The sequence below is a fragment of the Epinephelus lanceolatus genome, chromosome 11 (genome assembly GCF_041903045.1).
Source record: "Epinephelus lanceolatus isolate andai-2023 chromosome 11, ASM4190304v1, whole genome shotgun sequence".
NCBI classification, from domain to species: Eukaryota; Metazoa; Chordata; class Actinopteri; order Perciformes; family Serranidae; genus Epinephelus; species Epinephelus lanceolatus.
Genome location: NC_135744.1, coordinates 27,726,667 through 27,739,750, shown reverse-complemented (window position 1 = coordinate 27,739,750; position 13,084 = coordinate 27,726,667). Strand labels below are relative to the sequence as shown.

Below are 13,084 nucleotides of genomic sequence, written 5' to 3'. Positions count from 1 at the left end.
GGAAAAGAAAACAAGGGGAGTGACAGAGGGAGTGGAAAAGAACAAAAGTCTTTATTTGTGAATACAAGGGTCAACGCAGAGCTGATGAATGCCTCTTGGTTGAGGGAGGGAATACTGTGTGTCTGAGTATCTGTAGTGTTTCATTAACATGTTTTGGTGTGTGTGTGTGTGTGTGTGTGTGTGGTCTTACCGGGCTCAGTAGTAATCTGATGAAGAATGTCTGTTTGCACGTTGTACACAAAGAGCTCTGATGGCATAAACTCAGCAGGCTTTAATTAATTGCTCATGGGGCAACCATGCTATTTATGTTTGTGTGTGTGTGTGTGTGTGTGTGTGTGTGCGTATTGCTGATCTTATCTGCCTCTGGTTGTACTTTGACCACTGACTTTATCTCTTGGGTCGGCCTACTTGTCACATAAACAAACATAGGCGCATGTGCACACAGATCCGCGTTCATCATCCTGACGGAGCTCTGTAACTTTAACATTCATTCACCAGCACCTACAGGTATCTTCAACCTATAATGTTAATAACTGACTGTGACTGAGCAACGGTATGGGTTCAGTCACAGATGTTTATCTTTAGCTTCTCAGACACAGTTTGGGGAGGTTCACAGTTGATATGTATCATTATGACCAAAGGAGGTCACAAGCACAGCTATCAGCTTACGCATTACAGCTGAAGAGGTTCCAGGTGTGTGTGAGAGTGTGTGTCTGTAAGGTGAGAAACAAGAGATACCTGCATGTGTCTATATGAGTATATAGGTTACAAGTGAGTCAGTTGTGCAACATCACATAAAGAGCGCACTCTTTTTCACACATGACAATCAGAGAGATGAGATCTCATGAATTCTCAAATTGACCATCCTAATGTTATGACGGATACAGCTAACTAGTGTGAAAATATATTGACATTTAAATAGAATAAATGTGGGGGGTCTGTATTTCAATATCAGTGTACCATCTTGCATCATTGCCCAGTCCAAACCAGCTTACAAGGCAGACAACCAGTGTCCATGTGCATGAGACAAAATATACAAATTATAGGAAAACATGGGCTATATCCTGTATGCCTTAATACTTGACAGGCAAATAAGCTAATCTCCTATTGTATGTGTGTATTATTCAGTCTGGTTTGCCTAATTTTCCAAGCTTTAGAAATAAAATCAATCAATCAATTTAATGTATACAGCTCAATATCACAATTGCCAGTTTGCCTCAGAGGGCTTTATAGCTTATGACATCCCTCTGTCCTTTGACTCTCACAGTGGATAAGGAAAACTCCCCAAATAAAACTCGTGTCCAACTTCTCGTTTTCATCACACCAACATAATTCAGGTTTTTTTGGTTTGCGCTCTTGTACTACAAAGGTGCATGCAGGTTCCCAACAGTCCAGCTATGGGGTCCAGAATTCTTCTTAGGGATCAGTTCAAGGCCCACTCAGTTTGATATATTCAGAGTCATACTTGCGTTCGGCCATGTCATCCAGTTAGTTTGCTGTCTCTGTTAAGTAGCTGTCTCAAATTGCTCAATAGGAAACTTCAAATTAAAGCTGTTGGAAATTCACTGTACTTTAGAATAAAGTTAATAAAGTGTTTCAAACTTGACACATTTGCAAATCACTTGTGGACCCGCAACCCAATTTTGAACCCCGACCCACCAGTTGGGAACCACTGATATAAAGTAGAATGTCCAGCTCACTGAAGCATGCACTGCTGCATCCTGCAAAACCACACCCATCCGGATGAAACACAAAGTTTTAAATAATTATGGGCCAGGAAAGTGTTTTTGTAGGATCTTATGATGTCACAGTGAAGTCGACCTTTGACCTTTTGGATATAAATAATCACTGTTTTGTGAGGACGGAGTGGCCTTGACCTTTGACCACCAAAATCTAATCAGTTCACAATCATTTTTAAGTTTGTGCAAAATTTGAAGAAATTCCCTCGAGGCCATGCGTTCCTGGGATGTGGCGTTCCATGAGAATGGGACGGACAGACAACTCGAAAAAATAACGACTATCGCCGCATGGAGAAAAGAAAGAAAGAACGAAAAAGAAAGAAAGAAAGAAAGAAAGAAAGAATATTGGTCTGACTTACATTTCACAGGCCTACTTACCTGCAGCTGAACACACCTTGTCCCGCTGGTCAATGCCTCTCCCTAGTGGGGGAGGAAGGAGGTCTGCTGTAAAGGTGCACATAGCTAAAGTAAGTAAAAATGTCCATATGGCTTGAAAACACCACAGATATCAGAACTTATCTGACTGTGTGTTACAGTAGCTGTTTCTGTGGTGAAACATTTCAAGAGCTCCGATGCTGATTTGTCAGCATGATCATACAGGTAATTGAATTAGGCTATTAATGTAATTTGCGTTCTTCACAAAATGACCATGCAAATGTAGACCTGTGCATTTTGGCTTTCCCCGGTATCTACCAGTGACATATTATATTATATATATAGCAAACAGAGTTTTAAAGAGAGTGAATATTGCACTTACATTCAGCAGGTGGACACACGACTCCAGATGAATGATAATGTCAGATACGCCGTATGAACTTAACCTTGTCCTGTCCTATACGTGCAGGCTGCAGGTCAGTGTCAGTGCGCATTAACTGTCAACTTTGTGGTCGCAACTTATTTCCGCCGCCCCCAGCGACCGGTTAAAAAAAAAAATTCAAACAGTGTCCGGTCACTGCGGAATATTTTATATTTTCTAGTTATATTTCCTCAAAAGTATACATTTTTATAACGTGATAGTTTAATAATATTGACCTGGCTTTGCAGGGCAAAATCATAATAATATGCCCATGATAGTTTTCATAATCAATAATCTTGACATTGATTAAAATAAATATGAGTAAAAGGGGCCTTTTTGTTGATTTATTCAGAGGGAAGTGGTGGGAGAACTTAAATCTATACACTTCTTTGATAAATAATGAGGTGAGGTGTGATCCTTCACACTTTGTTTCAACTAATAAATGAAGAAAGGTGCTGACCTCCAGGTGGTGTCCAGCAAACGATGTGGGTTTTGTTAATAATTGGCAAACTTTCTGGGGAAAACCTGGTCTTATTAGGAGAGACGGCATTCACCCCACTTTGGATGGAGCTGCTCTCATTTCTAGGAACCTGGCAAATTTTATTAGTAATTTAAATCCCTGACAACCCAGAGTTGAGACCAGGACAGAGAGTTGCAGTCCTAAACGCCTCTCTGAGCTTCTAGTTCAGTTACCCAGCCATAGTTTTCATAGTTTTATACAAACGGTGTCTGTCCCCCGACCACCTAAATTATTTAAATCTAAAATTAAACAAAGAGGAGTTGTGCATAACAACCTCATAAAAATTAAAACCTCTTCTGTGACAGAAAGACAAAACAGGAGAATTAAATGCGGACTGTTAAATATCAGGTCTCTATCGTCTAAAGCAGTGTTAGTAAACGAATTAATATCAGATAATCATACTGATTTACTCAGTCTCACTGAAACCTGGCTGTGTCAAGATAAATATGTTAGTCTAAATGAGTCCACTCCTCCCAGTCATAATAATACCCACATTCCTCGAGGCAGCGGCCGAGGAGGGGGAGTTGCAGCCATTTTTAACTCTAGTCTGTTAATCAGCCCTAAACCTAAACTAGATTATAATTCATTTGAAAGCCTCGTTCTTAGTGTTTTACATCCGACCTGGAAAACCTCGCAGCCACTTTTATTTGTTATAGTGTACCGTGCTCCTGGCCCGTATTCTGAATTTGTATCTGAATTCTCAGAGTTTTTATCCAGTATAGTTCTTAAATCAGATAAAGTTATTATTGTAGGCGATTTTAACATTCATGTCGACGTTGATAATGACTCCCTGGCTACCGCGTTTATCTCATTAATAGACTCCATTGGCTTCAGTCAGGGTGTACATGAACCCACTCACTGTTTTAACCATACCCTCGATCTAGTTCTGACGTATGGAATTGAAATTGATAACCTAAAAGTCTTTCCACAGAATCCCTTGCTATCAGATCATTATCTGATTACTTTTGATTTCTTTTTACTCGATTACACGCCACTCAGCAACAGTTACTATACTAGATGTTTATCAGATAGTGCTGTCACAAAATTTAAGGAAAAGATTACTTTGTCGTTAAATTCAATACCAATACCTTCAGTAACAGAGGTTTCCCGTGCCGACTTTAACCTCTCCCAAATTGATCATTTTGTTGATAGCGCCGTAGGCTCGCTGCGAACAACGCTCGACTCTGTAGCTCCTCTTAAAAAGAAGTTAACAAAGCAAAGAAAGTTTGCTCCTTGGTATAACTCTCAAACCCGTAGGTTAAAACAAATATCGCGAAAATTTGAAAGGAATTGGCGATTAACCAAACTGGAAGAATCTCGTTTAATCTGGACAGACAGTCTCAAAACTTATAAGAGGGGCCTCCGCAATGCCAGAGCAAACTATTACTCAGCATTAATAGAAGAAAACAAGAACAACCCCAGGTTTCTTTTCAGCACTGTAGCCAGGCTGACTGAGGGTCAAAGCTCTATTGAGCCTTGTATTCCTTTAGCCCTTAGCAGTAATGATTTTATGAGCTTTTTTAATGACAAAATTCTAACTATTAGAGGCAAAATTCATGACCTCCTGCCCTCAGATGGTAGGCCTACCTATCTAACCTCAAACACAGCTGTAGAATCTAATATATATTTAGATTGCTTCTCCCCAATTTCTCTTCAAGAATTGACTGCAGTGATTTCTTCATCTAAATCATCAACGTGTCTCTTAGACCCCATCCCAACTAGGCTACTTAAGGAGGTCTTTCCTTTAGTTAACACTCATATATTAGATATGATCAATATATCCCTATTAACAGGCTATGTACCACAGTCTTTTAAGGTAGCTGTAATTAAACCTCTCCTAAAAAAGCCCACCCTGGATCCAGAGGTGTTAGCCAACTATAGACCAATATCTAATCTTCCCTTTATGTCAAAGATCCTTGAGAAAGTAGTCGCAGACCAGCTGTGTGATTTTCTCCAGGATAATAATTTATTTGAGGAATTTCAGTCAGGATTTAGAGTGCATCATAGCACTGAGACAGCTCTAGTTAAAATTACAAATGACCTTCTGATTGCTTCAGACAAAGGACTCGTCTCTGTTCTTGTTTTATTAGATCTTAGTGCGGCGTTTGACACAATTGACCATCAAATTCTACTGCAGAGACTGGATCACTTAATTGGCCTAAAAGGTTCAGCACTAAGCTGGTTTAAATCTTATTTATCTGATCGTTTTCAATTTGTTGACGTTCGTAATGAATCATCCTTACGTACCAAAGTTTGTTTTGGAGTTCCGCAAGGTTCTGTGCTCGGACCAATCCTATTTACTCTATATATGCTTCCTTTAGGTAACATCATTAGAAATCACTCTATAAATTTCCATTGTTATGCGGATGATACACAGTTGTATTTATCGATGAAGCCAGAAGAAAGTAATCAATTAACTAAACTCCATAACTGCCTCAAAGACATAAAAAATTGGATGAGCACCAATTTCCTGATGTTAAATTCAGACAAAACTGAAGTTATTGTTCTTGGCCCCAAACAACTCAGAGACTCTTTATCTGATGACATAGTTTCTCCAGATGGCATTGCTCTGGCCTCTAGCACTACCGTAAGAAACCTCAGAGTAATATTTGATCAAGATTTGTCTTTTAATTCTCATTTAAAGCAAACCTCACGGACTGCATTTTTTCATCTGCGTAATATTGCGAAAATTAGGCCTATCCTGACCCGAAAAGATGCAGAAAAATTGGTCCACGCTTTTGTTACCTCAAGGCTGGATTACTGTAACTCTCTATTATCAGGTAGCTCTAGTAAGTCCTTAAAAACTCTCCAGCTAATTCAGAATGCAGCAGCTCGTGTACTAACAGGAACTAAGAAACGAGATCATATTTCTCCTGTTTTAGCTTCTCTGCACTGGCTCCCTGTAAAATCCAGAATTGAATTTAAAATCCTACTGTTAACTTATAAAGCTCTAAATGGTCAAGCTCCGTCATATCTTAGAGAGCTCATAGTGCCATATTATCCCACCAGAACACTGCGCTCTGAGAACGCAGGGTTACTCGTGGTCCCTAAAGTCTCCAAAAGCAGATCAGGAGCCAGAGCCTTCAGCTATCAGGCTCCTCTCCTGTGGAATCATCTTCCTGTTACGGTCCGGGAGGCAGACACCGTCTCCACATTTAAGACTAGACTTAAGACTTTCCTCTTTGATAAAGCTTATAGTTAGGGCTGGCTCAGGCTTGCCCTGTACCAGCCCCTAGTTAGGCTGACTTAGGCCTAGTCTGCCGGAGGACCCCCTATAATACACCGGGCTCCCTCTCTCTCTCCCTCTCTCTCTCTCTCACTCTCATCCTATTACTGCATCTTGCTAACTCGGCCATTCTGGATGTCACTAACTCGGCTTCTTCTCCGGAGCCTTTGTGCTCCACTGTCTCTCAGAATAACTCATACCGCAGCGGTGCCTGGACAGTGTGACGTGTGTGGTTGTGCTGCTGCCGTGGTCCTGCCAGATGCCTCCTGCTGCTGCTGCCATCATTAGTCATTAGTCATACTTCTACTGTTATTATACACATATGACTATTGTCACACAAGTATACTGTCAGATATTAATACATACTTTCAACATATTGTACCACAGTAGCCAGAACTATAACTATAATATTATTACTTTCATTAATGTTGTTGTAAGCTACTGTCATTACCTGCATCTCTCTCTCTCTCTCTCTCTCTCTCTGTCTCATTGTGTCATATGGATTACTGTTAATTTATTATGCTGATCTGTTCTGTACGACATCTATTGCACGTCTGTCCGTCCTGGAAGAGGGATCCCTCCTCAGTTGCTCTTCCTGAGGTTTCTACCGTTTTTTTTTCCCCGTTAAAGGGTTTTTTTTGGGGGAGTTTTTCCTTATCCGCTGTGAGGGTCTTAAGGACAGAGGGATGTCGTATGCTGTAAAGCCCTGTGAGGCAAATTGTGATTTGTGATATTGGGCTTTATAAATAAAATTGAAATTGAATTGAATTGATTGAATTGAAATTGACGTCATTTATATACATGAAATAGGCTCAGTAGAACTCAAAGTACTGATCATGCGGGATAATGGCCCCTTTCAGTTGTATATTGTTTTATAACTTATTAATTATTACACTACTGATGCATACTGCAATTGCAACATGAAATCAGCATTTTATTGCAGTAGCTGCTCACAGTGAGGCTTTCAGTCAGGCCGAGGGCTCTGTCTCTGTTTTGTCAGCCTGAAATATCTCAGCAACTATTGTATGGACTGCTGTGAAATTGTATTCAGATATTCATGGTCCCCAAAGGATGAATCACAGACTTTGGTGATCCCCTGACTTCTCCTCTAGTGCCATCACCAGGTCATGATTTGTCCAGTGTTGGTTTATGACATCTCCATCAGCTGTACATTGTGTCCTCCTCTAGCATGCATACAACTAATTTTCAATCAGGCCTACTTAATGTGTAAAACTTGTGTACATTTTTTTTATTTTACTTAAATATATCCATTGTAAATTGCTTTATGTTCACATCCATGACATGACAGAGGAAAATATCGTACAATTTACTGCGCTAGATTTATTTGAGTCTTTTAGTTGCGAGTTACTTTTTACAGAAGAATATAAACATGGTGTGCTTATACTTCTACCCAATAGCATACAAGGTGTCTAAAATTTGTTTTACACTGACAAAGTACAACATTAAGATGCTCCTGCATCTATATGTCATTGATAAAAACTTTCACAGTATAATATTTTGAATTCAGGACTTTGACTTGTAATGGAGTATTTTTCCGCAATGTATTTCTACTTTTACTGAAGTAAAGGATGTTCGACACATTATTTTGCAAGTACCTCAAAACTGAACTTACAGTACTGTTATTGAGTACGTGTATTTAGTTACTTTCCACCAGTGATAACATGCATCACATTCTGTGCAGCAAATAATTTGTCAGAGGAGACAGAAATGCTTGCTGCTGTTTAAAGTGCAAATGTAAGAGTACATGTACTCTGGGTATTTAGCAGCTTTGATATCATGACAAAAAAATATTTATGACTCATTTTTATATCAATACACTCATTATACTGGCCTCTGCTTACTGTCAATCATTTGACATGAACTTGAAGAAAGGGAGGAGTGCACAAGGAAAGAACCCAACAAACGCAAGTGTCACAGTCGTAACTTTTTATTAGGGAACCTCACAATAGCTTTAACACTCTTCTCACGTCAGGACATAGGAAATACAGATAGTGTAAATTTAATACAATGAAATCAAAAACACAATAAAATAAGGTCAAATAAATTAGCAAACTGCATTATTAATGTGTTATGGGCTTTAAGAACATTTAACTATAAAAACCAAACATGAAAAGAACCTGTAAAATGTGTGTTTGAATCTTTATATCCACACCCACGAAGTTTTAGTGTCATCTTAATGACTGCAGCCAATAAAAATGCCCTTGTGTTTGCACATTTAAAGTATACAACAATAAAAAAGAAACCAGAAAAAAATCAGGGGGGGGGGGGGTTGGCAGGAATGGGAAAGTGGAATGATGAGAAAGTCATTAAGAAACCGTGAAGGAAGTTGTAAAAGTGTCCTCATGTGCACATGGAGCATATATAAGAGCTGCTGAAGATCTGAACTGTCCTCCACATCTCTCATATTCACACACAGGGAACATCATAAAGAAGCACAGACAAGGAATAAGAAGAAATAATCCTGGTCAGGTAAGAACCTCTTCTGTGTATTAGTACATGAGCATGCTGTGGGTGATTATATCCACATTTCTCAGTGTATTCCATGAGAATAGTTTATTTTGTGGGTATAAACCCAGAGAGCATCACTACTGTGCTTCCAAAGAAAAAGTAGTAACTCTAAGTCGTTTAAGCAAACTGCAATTACATATGACTTTGATATCAAGTAATAAGTGCCAGCAAGTACAAACTGTCCCTTTCAAGAAAAGTGGAGTGCATTAATTTAATGCTTTCATCCAAAGGGATGATTTTTTTACAGCAGCTCTAACAGGCAGGTTTGTCTAAATTTAGTAAAACAAACACTAGAGAGAACATAATGTAACACCATGGGCCGCCTGTCTTGGACACAATATTCTAGTCACACTTTTGTTAATGCATTAAGATCTTACGTCGTGATAAATTACAGATATTCTGGGATCTGACTTTTACACTTAATGTGTAGAGCTGTACCTAATTGCCTGAGTGTTATATTTAAAAGCATGTAAATTATCTCATGAGGAAGATCTACAAGATGAGTTTTTTATGTTTTACAAAAATTGTCTTGCACTCATTTTTGCAACTTTGCACTCTTTCAGAACAATCGATTATACTCATGACAGATCACATGTGTGCTAAGTTTGAATATTTGGATCAAGTATTCTCTAAACCTGCTCAAAAAATGAGTGGTTTAAGGCCTACCAGAGGGGCACAGGAGAAAGGTGTTGCTCGCAAAGATACGTTGATTGACTGAATGAGAGGAGGGAAAATGGAAAATTACACTGAGGGTAAAAACACAAATGATTATGGTTGAGGAACACAACTGAGAATATCAGGCAAGGCAAGTTTATTTGTATAGCACCTTTAACACAAGGCAATTAAAAGTGCTTCACATAAAACACAGAAGGCAATAAGAAAGGAAACAAAGGGCAATGTAAAGTCAAATCAAGAGTCTGTTACTGATGCACGTCTGGAGCTACATAATTTAATTTAATTTAATTTAATTTTATTTTATTTTATTTTATCTTGTTTATTATTTTGAAAGTTCTTAAGTTTTGGTGAATTTAAATTCTGTTGGAATTTGAAATTAACTATGTATGAATGATCCCCTTCAGGTTTATCCAAAGAAGAATAAAATGAAGATGTTCAGACCCCTTCTTTTCCATTTGCTCCTGTACTGTGTGACCCAGACATTAGGTAAACATGTCTTGTTTGTAAATCTGGCTCCCAAGAATTGAACTGACTTTCCTCTTCAGTTAAATCATTCCATTAAAAGATTTCTTGCCACTTTTGTGCAGTCTAAGCTTTCATTGCTTCACTCAACTTTCTCCCCCTTTCCTATCCTAAGGTGTCAACATCCAGTCTGTCCCAGGAGTCAACAGTGATGGTGTTGTACAGACAGAGCTGGATATGACTGTGTCTCTGGTTTGTCAGACTGATGGCGACCATGAGACTCAAGCCGACGAAGAGTTGGTGTGGCTGAGGAATGGCGCTGCCGTCGCTCTGCAGGAAGAAAATAAGAGGGGTCGTAGCAGCGTGTGTGTTACACCAGTCATCCTTGAAGACAATGGTGCCACTTTCACCTGCCACCTGAAGAAAAATGACTCTTCTATGGCCTCAGTTACCCTGAATGTCATATGTAAGTCCCTTCATATAAATGTTGGTAATGTGTTAATATTTAGAACATATATTTCCACTAAATGGTGCATAAAAAAAATCACCAAAATGCAGGAAATTAGGTGTTTTATTTAATGGTAGAGGACACACAAACTCCCCATTTCATATGTTTCCCCCCAAATCTTGGACAAAAACCTAAGTAACTAACAAACAGACTTTTCAGTCTGTCTCATGTGTGTGTCCCACCACTTTGGTTGGTCCAAAGTAATATATAATTCTGTCAATTGTTAGATTTGCAGCACAGTGATGAATGCATAATAGCACAATGAGTCCTCTTCATTCCACTAAAATATAAATAGGATGATATGATAAGGTCTGAGCACTGCAGCTCATGTAATCACAGTGTCTGATCAGTCACAAATCTTCCATTATTGTTAGAATGGATTGCTCCGCTGGGAGTTTAACCTCTGACCTGAGCACTGATGGTGCCATCACATAATCACTGACCACTGCAGGATCATATCCACAACACAAGGGATCACAGACACTCACACACACATGCACACACACTAGATTTGATTTGATGGACCATTATCTATATCTATAATTATATCTCAACAACTACTGGACGGACTGGCTTGAAAAGTTTGTACGGATATTCATAGTCCTCAGAGGATGAATCACACTAACATTAGTGATCCTTTGACTTTTCCTCGGGTGCTACCATCACATCAGGGTTTGTCCAATTTTGGTTTATGACCAAATATCTGCAAAACTAGTTTCCATCAGCTGCACATTGTGTTTTGTTCTAGTGTGCATGCTAACACGCTCAACAACGATGATGACAATGCTAACATAAGTGGGAAAGGTACGGTGCGTTACCCACTTATGTTAGCATTGTCATTGTGAGCATTTTGATGTTTGTACAGCATCACAGAACCAGTCGTGTGGCTGCAGGCTCAACAGCGACAATAACAAATTGAGGAAGTAAAAAACAGAGTCTAAATACCTACATTATCTAAAATGCTGCATGTGTTTGGATGCATGTGTTGAAACTTCTGTACCACCAGAGACACCTAATTTTGTTGCACAGCTGTGTAATGTTAATGAAGGTATTGATTGACTGGGGGGAAAAGTTATTAGAATACATCTTCTGGAAACCATGACTTTCTGTAGATTTTTTTTTGGTAATCTAATAGTTTATAAGGTGTTTCAGTCTGGACCAAAGTGGTGGACCAACCAAAAGACTGACATTGTCTTCCATGTGGACATATAACTGAAACTGCTGGCTAATAGGTTAACATGCCATTAAAACATTTTGTCTGTGACGTTCCTCCTCAGATCACCCACAGCTCTCTGGGTCAGAGGAAGTCACAGTAGAAGAAGAAGCTGTGATGGTCCTGCAGTGTGACATCAAGGCCAATCCATCTGTCTCATCCGCGTCTTGGACACTAAATGGAAGCAACGTGGATCTATTTGCAGGTGGCTTTTCGCTGACCAATGACGGCTATACAAGCCGGCTAACCACCAACAGCGTGGAGAGAAGCTTGCATGAAGGCACATATAAGTGCACAGCAGAGGCTCCCGGCTATGTAGGGCACAAGTTATTTCATGTCACGGTGATAGGTCAGTTCACACCTCAATCCTGCTTAGGCCACATCTCACTGTTGATTATTTAATATGGTATTGCTCTTGTGTAATCGGCACATTCAAGATAACAAGTGTGTCAGTGATATGAAGATGAAGACATAGAAAAAGTGGGATGATCATTTTCTTCCTCCTCATCTGTAGCAAAGACCGTGAAGTTCCCACTGTTCCCCATGATAGCAGGGTTGGTGGTGGTGGGTCTTACTGCAATTCTTGCTGTCATTTCACGGTGGAACAAAATCGCAAAGGTAACACACAAAACACACGTCATACAACACAAAGACTGACCTAGACTCGCTACAAACTGAACCTGCTAATGCTTTGTTTGTCTTTTTACAGTGCTTGTGCTCGAAATAACTGGTCTTCTCTACTTCAACAAATGCCATGAAGACATTTGGAGACTCTGTTTTGTGTGCATGAGACCGTGATTACCCATTTACCAATCTGATCATGTTTGCCTGTTGTTGTTTTTTTATGTCGACATTTTGCTAAATAGTTTAGATCTCTAAAATAGCTTATTTGCTTTCACACTGAGAGTCTGAAGACCAATACCACTGCTCTATATGTCTGTTAAATATGGAGCCACAGTACAGCCACCAGCGGGACTGCTTAGCTTAGCACAAATACTGGAATCAATGGGAAACTGCTAGCACCAGCCAGGTATTGTCTAAAGGTTATTCCACAGTAATACCTCACTGGGCAGGTTTTTGTACGGATTAAACAAAAAAGATATAACATAATAAAAAGTGAGCTTTAGAGGTGCTGATGGGTGGATTTCTTTCACCCTTTGACTGATCTAGGGTTGCTATTTCTATTGTTCCTAGCGAGTCTTCTCATCTAATTCTCAGCAACAAAGCAAAGAAACATTTTTCCCCAAATGTCCTTTAAAATCTGACGAAATGTAGCATGCCATCCACTGTATTATCTGTTGATTATGGCAGGACAATCTGTAAAGATCATCCTTGAACTTGTTACGTTTCATAGAGTGACTCAGCACTGCCTGTTTCTTGTCAGTATCTTACAATTAAAGTGCTTATGTTCCTCAA

At 39.3% G+C, this 13,084-nt stretch overlaps 2 protein-coding genes across 3 annotated transcripts in view; one reads left to right on the top strand and one right to left on the bottom strand.

The window, feature by feature from the left end:
• Positions 1 to 306, bottom strand: part of slc47a1 (solute carrier family 47 member 1) — a 20,817-nt gene extending 20,511 nt beyond the window's left edge. The window contains exon 1 of the mRNA XM_033648979.2: positions 191 to 306. The gene's annotated coding sequence lies outside the window, so the exon portion shown is untranslated. The remainder of the gene's footprint in view (positions 1 to 190) is intronic.
• Positions 1 to 13,084, top strand: part of tmigd1 (transmembrane and immunoglobulin domain containing 1) — a 14,675-nt gene extending 1,591 nt beyond the window's left edge. Inside the window, exons 2-7 of one of the 2 annotated variants that reach the window (XM_078172464.1) lie at positions 8,719 to 8,771; positions 9,890 to 9,971; positions 10,123 to 10,413; positions 11,733 to 12,017; positions 12,183 to 12,286; positions 12,378 to 13,084. In XM_078172464.1, the coding sequence (XP_078028590.1) occupies positions 9,911 to 9,971; positions 10,123 to 10,413; positions 11,733 to 12,017; positions 12,183 to 12,286; positions 12,378 to 12,395 (759 nt within the window). In that variant the 5' untranslated portion in view covers positions 8,719 to 8,771; positions 9,890 to 9,910 and the 3' untranslated portion in view covers positions 12,396 to 13,084. Of the gene's footprint in view, positions 1 to 8,667; positions 8,772 to 9,889; positions 9,972 to 10,122; positions 10,414 to 11,732; positions 12,018 to 12,182; positions 12,287 to 12,377 lie in introns of those variants that run through there. The other variant, XM_033637962.2, reaches the window with a different exon arrangement.